We start from the raw sequence: 16,049 nt of genomic DNA, 5'->3' as shown, positions 1-16,049 counted from the left end.
CACTTGGGGGTTTGTTTTGCCTTCCCGATATAAATTGCATCGATAAATGCAATTTAAAATATTTTAAAAGCTGGAACTGACGGATCTGTTTCTCTCTTTGACCTTGCTTTGCTACCAGATCTCTGTCCTACCAGTAGCATCCCACTAGTGTACACAAGAAGGCCACTGTGCTTTGGGAGGCAGATAACAATTTATACATGTCCAGGGTGGACATGAAGGATTCTTTAAAAAAAAACATTTATTGCAAGTTGGCTGAACTCCCAACACAAATATATTGCTTGGCAATAACACTTTTTATTTAATAAATATATTAAGTGATGAATATTATTGCAGTAACACATTTTAACTAGCTTTTACAAATATTACTTACTCTAGCCAAGCTAAACAATATCTAAGTGCCATGGTTTTAATCCCTTTCCCATAATTCCCTGATTTAATACCATAATCTTCCTGGTAATCTTATTGATGTGTGATAATTCTCTCTCAATGCATCGGAATGAGTCTATGTACAAATGTGTAGGTGTGGTTATGAATCCTGCTTATAGGCTTTTCTGCAATTTAATGCAAAAGCTGTGATATTGATCTGTCTATTTGGTGAAACATGTGCTGTAACAAAGGTGTGTTTACAAAATACAAAATTTGTTGTTGTGAAGATTTGAACTGGATTATATTCACTGTGTGTAATTGTACTCAATTATGTCATCTTGTAGCTAGAACAGAAGTACTTATGTCGAATCAAGCTCCTCTATTGATTAACTACTAACAGCATCCTAGCTAATTGCTCCTTTGGGATGTTATTATTCCATGTCCTTAAGTGGCTACTTTTATAAATCAAAAAATTTAGTCGACTTTTTTTTTTTTTGTATGTATCAGAAACAATCTGGTTATTTACAATAGATAAGGCAGTATCCAAAAAGTTGATTTGAACAGGACTACTAGTGCTTGTATGTTTTAAACCAAAAGTAATACTATTAAGGGGCTCAACAAAAGAAATAGCAGATGGTTTCCCATGTCAAATAAATAAAAGCAATTGTCATTGTGTCTGCCATAGAGCACCAGATACGCCCCCAGGGGACCATTCCAAATATAATTCTCTTCAAATAGTCCCATTATAGCAAAACTCGGTGTGAATCGGGTACCCATTGCAGTCACGTGTATCTGTAAAAACCCCCCAAAAAAACAGAATTTAAAGTTTGAATCAAAAATAAAATAATCGTGAGACAAAATAAATAAAATTGATTCCAACACAAAACCACATCGCACATCTCTTCTCCAGTGAAAGGTCTGAATTTAGCTGAAATGTCACTGCTCTACTCCGCCCACATGTGGGTTATTTGCATACAATGGTGCCATATCACATGTAAGGATTTAAAAAGCTTCCCATTTGACAGATTTGATCATATTCAGAAACTGGGTGGTATACCTCCTAGAGAGGGACTTAAGTTCTAGATTCATTAACTATGTGCGGTGGTTGTCCCTAAGGACTTGATTGTTACATTGCATGTGTTTAGCTAAAAGACATTTTTCTTTCTACCAGCCTAACAGATATATGAAACACCTATGCAGATTGCTGACATTTATTGATTGCAGTTTATCAATTGTATTTTTGTACTGACATTTGTAAGTCAATACATAGTGAATTTTAGGGGGGAGATTCAATTCCCCACGTTGTTCTTTAGAACAATGCGGGATCCGCATCATTACCATTAGTACGGTAATTTAAACACCGATTTCTGCTCAGGGAGCTTCAAGCAAAAGTCAGCATTGAAATTACCGTACTAACGGTAATGATGCGCACCACGTGCTGTTCTAAAGAACAACGTGGGGAATTGAATCTGCTCCTATATGTTTATATATTTTTGCTCATTGTTTGTATAAAACAAAATAGTTTTTATTGATACATCTTGTTGGTATTTAATCTATGAATAGGGGAGCTTGATTTGACATAAGGGCTTCTGTTTTAGGATCTATATTGGTGTAGTTTTAGTGGGTTTTTGCAGCAGTCGACTTGCTCTTTCTTTTCCTTTTCTCTTTTTAAAGTAGTGTTTGGTATACGTACTTTTTTTCTATTACAAAGCATTGCATTTATTTTGTGTTCTGTGGGTGTGAAAATGTTTGGAGGTAAGTGCCTGTATGTTTTGGGTTCTCAAGATTACTATTTGATCTGTATATTCACAGTGATCAGGGAAGGAACAAAAGCTGCAGAAGGAGTGAGTGCAGAAGACTTTGCAAAAAGAACTCGGGTGAGAACAATTTCTATCGTGTCAGTATATGGAAAGTTACCTAATTGCCAGGAGGGGCTTTGCTATAACCTTCATGACCTTGTTATATATTCCTTGGAGGGTAATTCTATAACTAAACGTGAATTAATTAATTTGCTATAATTTAACTTCGTAAAGTGCTATATTTCAGATGCCAGGTACACACAGAATTTTCATTCCTTGGGACTCAACACAAAAGATGGAACTATGTAATGATGGAGGTTACCAGTGAATACTGAAGCAGTGCCTGTGATTAAAGTTAGCACTGTTACGGCACATGTCCTATGCCACATCAGACATGGCACAGAATGAGCACAAGATGCTTCTCTGAAGACATTTGGAACATATTGTTGATACAAGGTTTATCAACATATGGTCATTGCTCATTAATTCTCGGTTGCAAGTTTTTTGGCAGTTGTAACAGTACAAACATTAGGGTGTAGGGTTAGGCTTTGTGACCTGCTTTCCTTCAGTTAGTTCTGGTACATTTTGTGATATTATTATGCTTTCCTCCCTAGTTTGAAGAAATAAAACGGCAAAAGTTGAAGTCTCAGAACATTTTTGTCTCTAAGACTCGCCTGTGTGTTCACAACATTCCCAAGTCTGTGGATGACAAGAAGTTACGTCAGCTGTTTTTTAATGCTGCAGGCGGAGGGCGTTCAACTAAAATCAAAGAGGTAAGAAGACCAATGTGATTGGCAATACCACTAGTAAATTTATATATTTTTTTAAAATTTTTACTGTTTGTCTTTATACAATAATTTTGTTCTTTTAATAAAAGTATCACAATCCCCCCTCCCCAGTAATTTTGATTTATAAATCTGCAGAAGTGAAGGGACACAGATTGTGGGTTATGTTTCACCACTAGGGGGCAGTGGTTTTTCTAACAAATTAACTTCTCTTTTCCTCATCCTCCTACTGCTCATCACTACCCAGTATCTCCTCTGCCTGTCCTTTATTGTTTTTTCCCTGTGCCCTGCAATGGAGGGGGCATATAGATGTCTGTCCTAACTTAACATTTTATTTTTATATTATATCTTTTAGTCTACAAAATGTCATTTTACATATCCATAAAAATTAAGCACTATATTTCTGTCCTTTGTTTCCAGAAGGTTGATTTAGAAAATATAATGAAATACATAGTGGAGGCAGGGGTGCTGCATACCACAATATGCTGCTCCTCCTGCTTGGATCTCGCAGTTCTTCCTTTATAGAAGAACTTGTTTAGTTGCGCAGGAGGTTTTGGGCCTAGACTCTGATCATTCTTTCTGAATTCTCACCCTTTATGGGCTTCCTAGTTTATTGTGCATAAAAAAGTATTTACCAATAATAAATCTTCAATTTCTACTTCAGCCAAGTATGATATAGATTACCAGTCAGGTAAAACACAGTGTGCTGCAAGGAGGGCACTTAGATAAAGAAAGAATGTTCCCCCATCCAGCCACTTAACCCCAGCCATGGAATTGTTAGAGTTCTCTCAGCAAGGAGATTGGGCTACATGCATGTCTTGTGGTGGTTTTATTGTTTTTATTTTTGCAGGGGGACTTTTTCGGTCTTTTTTTTTCAAAACAGCTGGATCATGACAGTGGAGAGACTTTCTTCCCTCCATCCACTGTCTGCTCCCAAATTGTGCTCTTTCTTTGTCTCGCTCATTATGGGGAGTATGTGGAAGCAGCGTATTGGGAGTTAGAGAGATCTCTGCATTTGTATTGCTTTGTTTAATGTTTCTATGTCGCAGGCACATTTATGTAGTCATTTGTATTCATGTTTCTTCCCAGCTATTCCTTGTTTTCATCTTTTACACTCTTGTCTTGTGTATTCTATTTTCACAATGTCTTCTCCTGTTTTGCGTTGATTTTGCAATATGGTTTTCTTTTTACAGTGTCGTGTTATGAAAGATCTGAAAGGTGTGGGAGGAAATCGGAGGGGTCAGTCTCTGGGTTATGCCTTTGTGGAGTTTGTTGAGCATGAACATGCGCTGGCAGCCCTGAGGCAGGTCAACAATAATCCAGATCTGTTTGGGCCAAAAAAGGTAAGGCGTGATCCCCATCAATATTTCTCTTTCATCCTATCTAGGGGACACTGCTACCATGGGGTTGTGTGAGGGGAGTGAAGTTTGGCACTTTACTAGTTAACTTGTTAATGTATCATGCTGACAAACCCCTCCCCTCTGCAAACTCTTCGGTTTTAGTTGAGTGCCCAAGGGAGTTGGGCTTACTTATGCTTGGTGGTTATTTCTTTAGTTTAAAACTATTTTATTTATATTCCTTTACAGAAGTGTGCTCTGTCCTACACAGAGCACCCTCGTTCAGTGAAAGGGGCAACTGTCAGACAGTGAGAAACTGTCTGACTCATTTTATCTCCCCTTTCTCAGTGTGACAGATGGCTTATGAGCCGCTGTCACACTGATCTTTACCCGAGTACCGTCGCTGCCACGAGTGGTAGAGCGCGCCGGTAATCCGCGTCTGAGGCTGACATTCTGGATTGTACCAAGTCCCCTTCTCAGAAAAGGAGGGGGGGAGGGCTTGGTTAATAATTACTGTGGCCATAGCAATAAAGGATTCAGCGTTTACTGCCTATTGAAGAGGCAGAAAATCTCCATTGCCGGCATTATGGTGTAAACGAGGGCAGACAGCAGAGGTGCAGGACAAAGAGAGCTAGGTTATAGAGCTTCCCCACCTGCAGAGACATTTTGGACTCTTCCAAAGGCGCCAAAGCAACTGTCCGGGAAAGACAGCAGCTACTTCTGAGAGAACACGCAGAGCTGATGACAGACCTCTCCTGCTCCAGATATCTTCGCCTTATGGAAGGCTAAGTACCAGTGACATTTTTACTATACTCACTATAATATAGATAGGGGTGTATTTGAGAAACTTATTTGATGCAAATTGATTAATAGATAGAATACTACTTGCATAGATATTCTTTTGTTTGACTCACATAGCCTTAATAGGGATACTATCTTTTGACTTCTGTCATATTAGTTAGTATTGTCTATTTCTTGTGTGATTGTCTGTATTACATTTTATTGCTGTGACTCTACCCTTGTCAGACATTTTGTAAGGTACGAAGCACCTCGTGCAAAGCATCCACCAGCATTTGCGGCTGCCCTGATGCAGGGAGTTTCCACATTGATACAGCTACATTCTAGACCGGCAGAGATTACGGCGTTTGATGTGGTACTCCCTTCAACTTCTGGAACAGTAAGACCCCCTTATAACCCCATATAGGATTCACACTTGCTTCTCCTTGCCCCTCACATCAAGGAATCTTCAGGATACTTATACGAGGCGGCCCAAAACTCAGCCTCCATCTCCTCCTCTGTTTTTGCAATGGCAGTTGTGGCCAGGAGGACCCTATAACTGAGGTCTTGGGATGCAGACACTGAATCAAAGAAATCTCTAGAGTCTCTCCCTTACTCAGGTGGAGTGCTATTTGGGCCTCAATTGGACAGCATAATTTGCCAAGGCACAGGAGGCAAATGTACCTTCCTCTCAGTCAATGTCCCAAAGCCTAGGACACCCAGGTTTGGCTCATTTAGACAGCCCCTTCGGTGGAGACTCATCTGGTTGGGCCAGACACACAGGTCCAGACCATCTGGCACCAGAGGACACTCGCACCGAGGTAGCTTCTCCTCCTCCATGAATCATCCTTCTCCTCTTTCCGCAGGAGTCATCCGGAAAGTCACACCAAATGAGACAGGGTTTCTCTTTTTGGTCCGAAAGCCAGATGGCTCCTTCGGTGCTATCCTGAACCTAAAGCAGTTGAACCTACACCTGCAGGTGAACAGATTTTGGATGGAATCCCTCAGGTCGGTTATCGATAGACTGGAAGCAAACAAATTCATGGCGTCAATAGACATCAAAGATGCCTACCTCCACGTTCCTATCTGGAAGGCACATCAGGCTCTTCTCAGATTCACAGTGGGACCTTCTCACTACCAGTTCAGAGCTCTCTCATTCGGCCTCTCAACAGCACCAAGGGTGTTTACAAAAATAATGGCAGTGATGGCGGCTTGTCTTTATTCCAGACGAGTGCAAATAGTGCCCTACCTGGACGATCGACTAATCAAGGCTGTCTAAATGCTCTCATGCTAGACCTGCACCTACAGCTCCCCATCAGGATCCTGGAGATGCATGGGTTGCTCATAAATCGATCCAAACCCCAGTTAACTCCTTGCCAGAGAATGACCTTAATGGGACTGATAATGGATACCAACAAACAGAAGGTATTCTTTCCATAGGACAAATCCCGATCCTTGCGGGTACTACGACACAAATTCTGACCTGTCGCAGACCGTCAGTCCTCTCGTGCATGCGCCTACACGAAAAGATGGTGTCGACCTTCGAGTCTCTCCCTTATGATCAACTTCACTCTTGCTGCTTCCAATGGGACCTCTTAAAGAAGTGGTCAGGATCCCTTCAAAAGTTAGAACGCCAATTGATACCCTTGTCACTAGAGGCGAGATAATCCCTCAGATGGTGGATAGTCCAGGACAATTTGGTAGTCGGCAGGTCCTTTGCCCCATGGTCTTGGATCTTAGTATCCACAGACGCCAGCCTACAGGGAGGAGGGTCTGTGTCCCTTCATTTGTGACTTCAGGGCCGCTGCTCCATTCAGGAGACCTCTCTTCCCATCAACATACTGGAACTGAAAGCCATGCTAAAGGCCTTACAGGGTGCCCAGACCATCCTTCACGGCCACCCAGTCCGTCTGCAGTCCGACCACGCCACAGCAGTGGCTTATGTAAACAGACAGGGGCACCAGGAGTGCAAGAGCAATGGAGGTGGCGGCTCAGATCTTGACTTGGGCCGAAAACCATGTTTCCTCCATCTCTGTAGTCTTTGTTTCAGGGATCCAGGACTGGGAAGCAGACTATCCAAGCCGACATGCAATTCTGGCGGGGGAATGGTCTCTTCATCCGGAGATCTTCCAGTCTGTGGTCTCACGATGGGGGACTCTGGACTGAGACCTAATGGCATCTTGTCACAACCGAAAGGTCCAACACTTTTGTTCAAGAGCAAGGGACCCTTTGGCGGGGCCATCGATGTAATGACAATACCCTGAGACTTCAGGTTAAGGTACCTGTTTCCTCCCATTTCCATGATTCCCCGCGTCCTTCAAAGAGTCAAGCAGGGTGGACACCCAGTGATACTGGTGGGTCCAGCTTGGTCGCGGCGAGTCTGGTATGCAGAAATTCTGTTGATGGCGGTAGGTCTTCGGTTACCTCTTCGAGAAGATCATCTTCTACAAGGACCATTCCAACATCAAGACTTACCTCTGCTGAATTTAACGGCATCGCTGTTGAAGCCAGCATTTTGGAGGTTTAGAGGGTTCTCTCGACAAATAGTGGACACCCTCCTCCGTGCTAGAAAGCCAGTCTCTGCTCGCATTTACCACTGCATCTGGCGTACCTACATTAGATGGTGTGAGAGCTGAACCTGCCAAACGGCTTCTTTCCGTTTCTCAAGGTTTCTTGCTTTTCTCCAGGAAGGCCTGGATGGAGGCCTTCGCCTGGATTCCTTAAAAGTGCAGATCTCGGCCCTTTCGGTGTTTTTTTTTTTTTTTTTTTACACCTTTGCCTTGCGGACATGCCGGACGTCGGGACCTTCATACAGGAAGTCCTGCATATCCAACCTACATATGTTCCACCCATGGCACCCTAGGATCTCAATCTGGTCCTTAATACGCTTCAAAGACCTCCCTTTGAACCCTTGCATACTGTGTTACGGTTTTTAACACGGACGGTTACGTTTCTACTAGCTACTGCGTCAGCTCGTAGAGTTTCCGTGTTGGATGAACTCTCATGTTGCGAACAATATCTTGTTGTTCACGATGATAGGGCAGTTCTCAGAACAGTTCCTACTTTCCTGCCAAAAGTGGTTTTCAGTTTTCATGTTAACCAAGAAATAGTGGTTCCGGTGTTCAATGGGGAACCCCAATATTCTGGAACAGGCTCTATGGAGTTTCTGGATGTGGTCAGAGCTCTCCCAATCTATATCCATAGGACATCAAAGATTCGCCTCATGGATTTCTTATTTATTTTATTTGACTTCTTGAAACGAGGATGGTCGGCCTCCAAGCAATTGATTGCTAGATGACTTGCATGTACTATTAAGCAAGCTTATATCAATGCTAACCGACCTGTGCCAGATCATATTGGCCATTCCACCCGTTCGGTGGGCTCGTCTTGGGCTGCGCGAAATGGGGCCTCAGCAGACCAATTGTGCAGAGCAGCCACTTGGTCCTTGGTCCATATCTTTACAAATTTTTATCAATTCAATGTGTTTGCGTCTGCAGACGCCAGTTTTCGCCATAGTGCTCTACGTGCCAAGCTGTCAGAGCGGTCCCTCCCTTAAGGGGACTGCTTTAGAACATCCCCATGGTAGCAGTGTCCCCAGATAGGATGAAAGAGAAAAGAGGATTTTTATACTCACGATAAATACGTTTCTCTGATTCCATATGGGGGACACTGCGTTCCCTTCTTTCTGCTCTTCTGCTGTTTTAGTCTCTGGTTGGTTGACTCCCCTTCCTTGATACTTAAACTGAAGAGGCTACAGGGGGGTTGCAGAGGGAAGGGGTCTGTCAGCATGATGCATGAACAAGTTAACTAGTTAAATGCCAAACTCCACTCCCCTCACACAACCCCATGGTAGCAGTGTCCCGCAGATGGAATCAGAGAAACGGATTTATCGGGAGTATAAAAATCCTCTTTTCTGTGTCCACAGTGAGCTTTACCTCCAATATTAGTCTTGTCACTGTCCCACAAGAATGCTCAATATTTACAGAATAGTATCTATATGAAAGGACGTAAGTCATGCCAGCACCACACGGTGTATCACATAAGTCATGTGGAACTCACCAACACCACACCTATGTTCCACTGTCTGTCTTATTCATAGAAATATTGTTTATAATTGTTTTGCAATTGCTTCATTACTTAAAAAAAAATTAGTGTGTGGAGTTTGTAGGTTAATTAGCTGCTATTAGATTGATCTTAGTCTCAGTCAGTCTGTGTGTGAATGTTAGGGAATTTAGACTGTAAGCACTAATGGGACTGATGTGAGTTCACTGTACAGTGCTGCAGATTTAGTGGTGCTATATAAATACCTGATTATGATGATCCATTGAAATGAGGGTTGTGTAATAAAGAGCAGAAATGAAAATAGTGTTGTAACAAATAGTGGCGGTCAACTATTACTAATTCTGCCTGACCATTTGTATTAAAACATATACACCTAAAAGCATAGATTACATGGAAGACAAATTATATTTCCCGAGCACTTACTGAAACCTTTATCTGTGCGCAGTTTCTATATTTCACAAGGGCGTTATTCATTGTCAAAGCAAGTTTCATTTAATGTACAATACACAAAATAATATACCTAATAGTTCATCAATACTGATAATCGATTCACTTTATTGGATATTGATCAGTAATACATGTGATTTTTTTTTTTTTTGTAACTTCTAATTCTTTTTAAATAGAGCATAACATTTTAACCACAGCACCTTAAGCAGAAAATAATCATTGTTTCCTATTTTCAGAGGCCAATTGTGGAATTTTCCCTGGAGGATAAAAATAAACTGAGGATAAAGGAGAGGAGAGCACAGCGCAGTCTGGTAAGTACATATTTACCTGTTCATATAAATGAATGACTGTTCAGTAGCCGATGATGCTTTCTGGTGTTTTTTATTTTTATTGTTTTTACTATAGTCATTTTTCAAGGCAAGCTTTTACGGGGATGTTTTGCATTTGAAAAAAAAATCCATCTCTCTATTAGTATTTTATTTTTTGTGGGCTCCTACCTCTGGCAGTCACAAGGTTCACTTCTCCTAACCATTCTAACCGCATTTGAGTGGCAGTAGGTGATATTTCTGTTTGATGGCATTTTAAGACTTCAGAATAAAGTGTATAGCTCTGACTATGAAAATCTATGAAGCTACAGATAGCTTGAACAGGATATGTATCTATTTTCAGATGGTCACATATTTTTTTTCCCAAAGATGATCCTAAATGACCCACACGTGGTTTTTTTTTTTTGTTGTTTTTTTTTTTAAAATAAAGAGTGACAATTCTCTCTGCTTGCAGGAGGTACTGAGGAAGAAGCAAGCAAAAGAGCAAGCAGCGGATACCACTCTGGTACAACCAGCTCAGACAAACTCTAAAAAGAACCAGAAGAAGAATGGTGTTACTTCACCAGTAACCCAGCCTCCTGCAGGAAAAAAAGTACAGCCAACGCCTCAGAAGGCCATAAGTGCTTTAAATACCACACAGAAAACTAAAGAAGGTACATTTAATAAGGCAGCATCAAATAAAACGCCGCCAAAAAGATCATATCCTGCAGATGTTGGCAACAACTTGCAAGGGGAAAAGCAGGAAGGAAACAAAGGGCCTTCTGGGCCTTCTACATGGTCAGGTTTCCAAACTAAGGAGGAAATAGAGCATGAGAAACTTCCAGATGGAAAGAAAAGAAGGAAAGTTATACATATGCCATCCCATACAGGCCCCAAGATAAGGTAGGAATATGCAGAAACACCTTTTCCTGCCATACTTAAACTTTTTCTGTTTATCCTACTTGTTGAGGATTTGTTGTCCTTGGTTGTACCTTTTTGTGTATGCAACTATCCGTTTCAAAATAGTTTTCTAAATAAATTTACAGAGAATGGCATCTTCCTCTATAAGCAGATTGCATGGAGGTGTCAATGAAGCTGGCAAATGTATATATCATTTGTGTTCATGGATGGCAAAACTTGCACCCACCAGTAAATGTACTGAAATTGGTCACTGTAAGATGTGAACTGTTTGAAGTTTAGTCAGGTGGCCTTTGCTGTGTTACAGTTGACTATGATCAGGGAGAAAAATAACAGGATTCAAATAAATAGTGCAATTACAGAAGAATCATTCAAATAGTCACATAGAATCCAAAATGTTACAATAAATACAATAGCACATTAAGAAAACATAGTATTTAACCCTGGTGAACTTCTAGAAAGTGAGAGTAAGGGAGGGAAAGGAGGGGGTGGGGTCACCATCTTGGTGCCAAATATAGGTAGATGGTGGGAAACATGGAAGAGGTCACGTGACACATGCCCCGTATAAAACTTAGTTAGGGAAAGGTAACAAAGTGTCCGGTCCAAAAGGAGACCAGAGTAAAAGTCCTGTCTGTTGTAGAATATTGGGGGGGGATAGGGGGAGGCTCGACTGGCTTTGTAAGAATAGCCACAGGGCCCAAATCAGAGTAAAGGTATTTCTTTGTCTTGAAGTAGGTAATTTTTTTTCCATGCATGTGCTATAACCCAAATATAGTATTTAGAGCTGAAACGCACGGAAGACGTGCTCGGTCATGCTGTTCCTAGCACTTAGCAATGAAACATTTGGCTTTAGCAAAGATGCGGATAGCTAGAGGAAGGTCCAGGGTCACAACAGGAGTAAGGCCAGAAGATCTCAAACTTTATCCCAATAAGCTCAAATTTTGGGGCAGATGCACCAAATATTGTGGTACGTACCTATCTGACCACATTTCCTCCAACAGCGTGAAGAGGCAGAGAAGAACATAGTAGTAAGTTTGTCAGAGGTGTAGTACCATTGGTAATGCACTTTGTAGGGGGGGGGGGGGGGGGCAATGTTTCTATCCCAATTCCCCTCATGCATGTCCTGAGAACCTTCTTTAATAGTGTTCCATAGAGTGAGGAAATATTCCTCTCTTGAGGGGGAAGTTGATGTAAAGTCAGTAAGGTTTCTGAGAAGCTCATCTGATGGAAGGGAACCCATGGAGTGTTTTAATTGCATATAATTAAAGCTTATGAGAGAGTTAAAGATGCTTACTTTGTAAGCCATTGAAAGTCAGCTAGAAGCCTCTATCTGTAATATCATGGGAGAATCACATGCCTACCGCCCTCCGGAGCTGGGAATAGTGTTGCAAGGAGCACATGGGGAAATCAGGGTTGTCCCATTGTAGAAGTCTGGAGAGGTAAGATGATAGTGAGGTGACTCAGGTTTTATTTCTGTCCCAAATCATGGCTGGGTAGGAAATAATTAAATAATATTTGACCTGTGTAGTTTAGTGAACCCCCAGATGTTGATAACTAGCTCAGCTTGAGGTAGTTGGTCTCCTTGCCAAGTCAAGAGCAGGGGGGAAATCTTTTTACTGCTGTTGCTGTATTTTTGATAACTGTCTTTTGGGAAAATCCTTTAAGTAAACATGCTAGATATTCTGACTTAACCTTGATTCCTTGATAGTGGAATGTTTAACATCCAGACAATTTTTTGTTCATGACCATGATAACCTTTTGTATTAACAAAGCATCTTTAATTATTTTCAAAATATCAACATTGGAAATTCTCAATTTCAATGTGATGTCCCTTTTATTGTTTTCTCTGTGATGCTGCCTCGTTCACTTACATGATAATTGGCACCTCCATTTCTGTATAATTTCTGCACTAGCTTTAATCTGGTAATTGTTCTCTCTAAGGGCACGGGACAAGGGGAAGCTGCAGCAGCTGGCACTAAAGAAACCCAAACCTCTGGGACAGACCCGGAAGACGCAAAGATTAAATGCAGCAGGAAAAGAGGTGTGTAAATCTTCTCTTCCACTTCTGGGTATTGTATCTTCAGTGATCTTTCCTGCTAAGAATTCCTCTGCAGGACTCAATGAAATAGATTTAATCAAGGTATCATACATTTGTGTTGTTGCCGCCATCCAAAATTAACTGTTTTTTGGATGTTTTTTGCAATATATCAATGAATAACAAATATTAACATTTTAACTGTTCCAATGTGTCTTTTTGTTTTTTCCATAAAGAGAGAACAGCACCTTTTCGGGAATCTTAAAATATTTGTTTGTCTGTCTGCTAAAGGGGTGCACAGTCAGTTTTACTCTAGAAAGTAGACCACTTATACAAAACAAACACCGATAAACCAGACTTTCTTCCTCCTCAATTCTCTTTCCAGTGCCTAGCATTAGTGATAGGCATCCATCCTTTTTTAGGTGATTTAGGCTTGCTGGGAATGTTTTGAAAGAGTTGGGGTCAGCCTTTCTTTTAGTGAAGATCTCTGACAAAACTAGGGAAGAATACAATGGGGATCAAGACAGTTTGGCCGGCACTCAAGAAACTGAGGCGTTCTCTATAACAAATTCTCTTAACTGTCTTATTTATTTCATTTATCAAATTTATCTAATTTATTTCTGCTGTGAACCTTTCTTTACTTGCAAGACCAAGGTTAACACCATTGCTCCCTTAGAAAACTATCCCATCACCTAGTTTTTCCTGCAGATCAGCTCTTCAGTGACTTTGTGTCAGAGCATGGGCAGATCCAGACAAAAGCTATTTGTGCCTCACGGGTTTTTGGAGCCCTCTGCCATTGTTCCCATGGAGACTTCGACTTGAGAGAATGTTCTCTGGTGTTATGGCTAACTAGGAAAACCATGATACTTATTCAGGATGCAGCATCCGTTTCTTGCTCAGGCAATAGTTTTTTGCCTTTGTCCGGTGCTTAAGCTAGCCTTTGCAGCATTTGTGTATCCAAAACCGATTTTCCTTGGGTGAAATAACTCTGGTACGGATTACAAAAGGTCAAGTCCAGGCAATAACTAATGCAGCTTGCTTCTGCTATCCTGGCCACATCATCTCCTACACGTCATGTAACCATTGATTCCATAAAATCCTTACCTAATTGGATGGTGGTGTGTAAAGTCCTCTGTCTCATTTCTTAACTAGTCGCAAAGCTTTCAAAAGTCCCCGCCCCACCTCGCTACTTTTCTTTTTATGGGTAAGCACTGTTCCTGCTGGAGCGAGAGAAGATAATTAAATGTGCTATATGCTCATTTATTCCTCCAAATAAACACAAGTAAGATAACTTCCACCACAAGAGTTCTTTTCACTCCTTTGGCACCAAACTTTCATAGGAACAGTCCCAGAGACCCAGGCTACCTTATTTTGTTCAGCCCAGCCTGGAAAACGTTTTCTGTGTTACTTTTTTAAAACAATAAAGGTTATGAACAAATCTATTCACGGTTATTACAGTACAAATGGGAAAATAGGAGGTAGAAAAGTAGCAAAGTATAACCTCATTTAGCTGATTGTGTTTTTTTTTTTTTTTTTTTTTGGCAGGTTTCCCAGTTACCTGAAAAGAAGAGGAAACAACCCTGGAGCCAAGCAGAGACTCGCTTCAATCAGCTGGTGGAACAGTACAAGCGCAAAATCCTAGGGAAGCCCAGTACTACTGCTCCCGCTAAAAGAAGCAAGTGGTTTGAGGATTGAAACGCTGCTTTGTTCGAAAGAAGGGACATGCTGCTGAGGAATTTTGTCTGTTCACCTTTTGGATTGTATCTGATGATACTTTGAAGCAAAATCCTTTTTTTTGTAGACAAACTGTTTTTTTAATGAGTTTTGAAAGGGAACGTGTTTAAAAAAATAAATAAAATAAAGTCAGAAGAGTCATGAGGAATAGAAGAGCAACCTAGCCTTAACCTACACTCAACCATTAGCAATAGTCTGCTTGATAGCAGTAACATGTAGGTCAGCAATTGATGAACATGGGATTAACTAGTATTTTTTTTTATTTCAAATAATTTTAAAAGTTTTGTTTTTTAGGGATCTTATTTGAAAAAAAAAATATAAACAGAGCTATAAATGAAGGCATACCCTGTTCTCTAAATACTGAATCATTCGACATAACCATCAGGTATGGAACATTTGTTCCAGATCTGAGCACTGACCAACAATACAGGTGGCAGGTTGAAACACTCATGTAGACCAAAGAGGACCTAGAGCATTTGGAGACTATTGTGTGGAGGGACAATTTATAGTTCTGCCATGTTTCCTGCTACCTGAACTTCCCAAGCTAATGCAAAGGCTAAAGGAGAAAAACGACAAATGAACAAAATTAAACAGATGAACATAAGACCTTTTTATGTAAATATGTTGAAGGTGATGGTGAGAAAATGGGAAATTTACCATATGTAGTATAGAGAATGTTGTACTTTTTTTTAATAGTCAAGATCGTGTATTGATATGGTATTCCATCTGTGTTGCTTTTCATCTTTCATATTCCTTCAACCAGCTCATGTAAAAGAGTAGATATTCTACTTATTGGTTTATTTTATCTGTGTTTTTAATAAGTTACGATGTGAGTGTACTGTGTTTCTATACTCATGAATCTGACAATTGTCATAAAGTGAATATTGTTTTTCACTGTCCACTTTTTCTTAACTAAACTTCAGTAACGAAACGAAACCCAATACTGAATGTACATGCCTGTTGAAACGTAAAGTAGCAATATGTTGCATCAGTGAAAGGAGACTACGATTAAGATGTCTTGAATGTATACCACCTTCTCCTTGTGATGTTACAGCTATTACTTTTAGAAATTATTTAATACATATTAAAAACAAAGAAAATGTGTGGGTTTTTTTTCCCAAGAAGGATTAAACCTGCAAAATTCCAGTGTTTTGAGAGGAAAGCATGAAGATAGCACTATGTATAAATACGCCAATATATAGATTCATACAGTCAACTTCACAAATGATGTACCACTTAATACATGATTACCTCCGCTAATAGTCAACACTGAGTTGCTACAAAAATGTATTATTATTCGAAACTAGAAAAAACCTTTTGTAGTTCACATTTTATTAAAATGGGGAGAGGCAGAGGGGAAAAGAGAACCGATTTTGAGAATTTTGTATTTAATTGTCAAGAAAGTGTACAGATATGGTATTCCATTTGTGTTGCTTTTCATACTTCCGATTTCTTTGGCTCCTGTGAAAGCACACATTCTAATT

General features: G+C 40.4%; 1 protein-coding gene across 1 annotated transcript in view; it reads left to right on the top strand.

The window, feature by feature from the left end:
• RBM28 (RNA binding motif protein 28) overlaps positions 1-15,665 on the top strand; it is a 43,271-nt gene extending 27,606 nt beyond the window's left edge. The window contains exons 13-19 of the mRNA XM_075208521.1: positions 2,179-2,243; positions 2,780-2,938; positions 4,144-4,293; positions 9,810-9,884; positions 10,354-10,781; positions 12,738-12,837; positions 14,377-15,665. Coding sequence (XP_075064622.1) covers positions 2,179-2,243; positions 2,780-2,938; positions 4,144-4,293; positions 9,810-9,884; positions 10,354-10,781; positions 12,738-12,837; positions 14,377-14,526 — 1,127 coding nt within the window. The 3' untranslated portion in view covers positions 14,527-15,665. The remainder of the gene's footprint in view (positions 1-2,178; positions 2,244-2,779; positions 2,939-4,143; positions 4,294-9,809; positions 9,885-10,353; positions 10,782-12,737; positions 12,838-14,376) is intronic.
• The last annotated feature ends 384 nt before the right edge of the window (positions 15,666-16,049 follow it).

The sequence above is a fragment of the Mixophyes fleayi genome, chromosome 4 (assembly GCF_038048845.1).
Source record: "Mixophyes fleayi isolate aMixFle1 chromosome 4, aMixFle1.hap1, whole genome shotgun sequence".
NCBI classification, from domain to species: Eukaryota; Metazoa; Chordata; class Amphibia; order Anura; family Limnodynastidae; genus Mixophyes; species Mixophyes fleayi.
The sequence above is the reverse complement of the archived record's forward strand: the minus strand, read 5'-3'. Positions and strand labels throughout refer to the sequence as shown.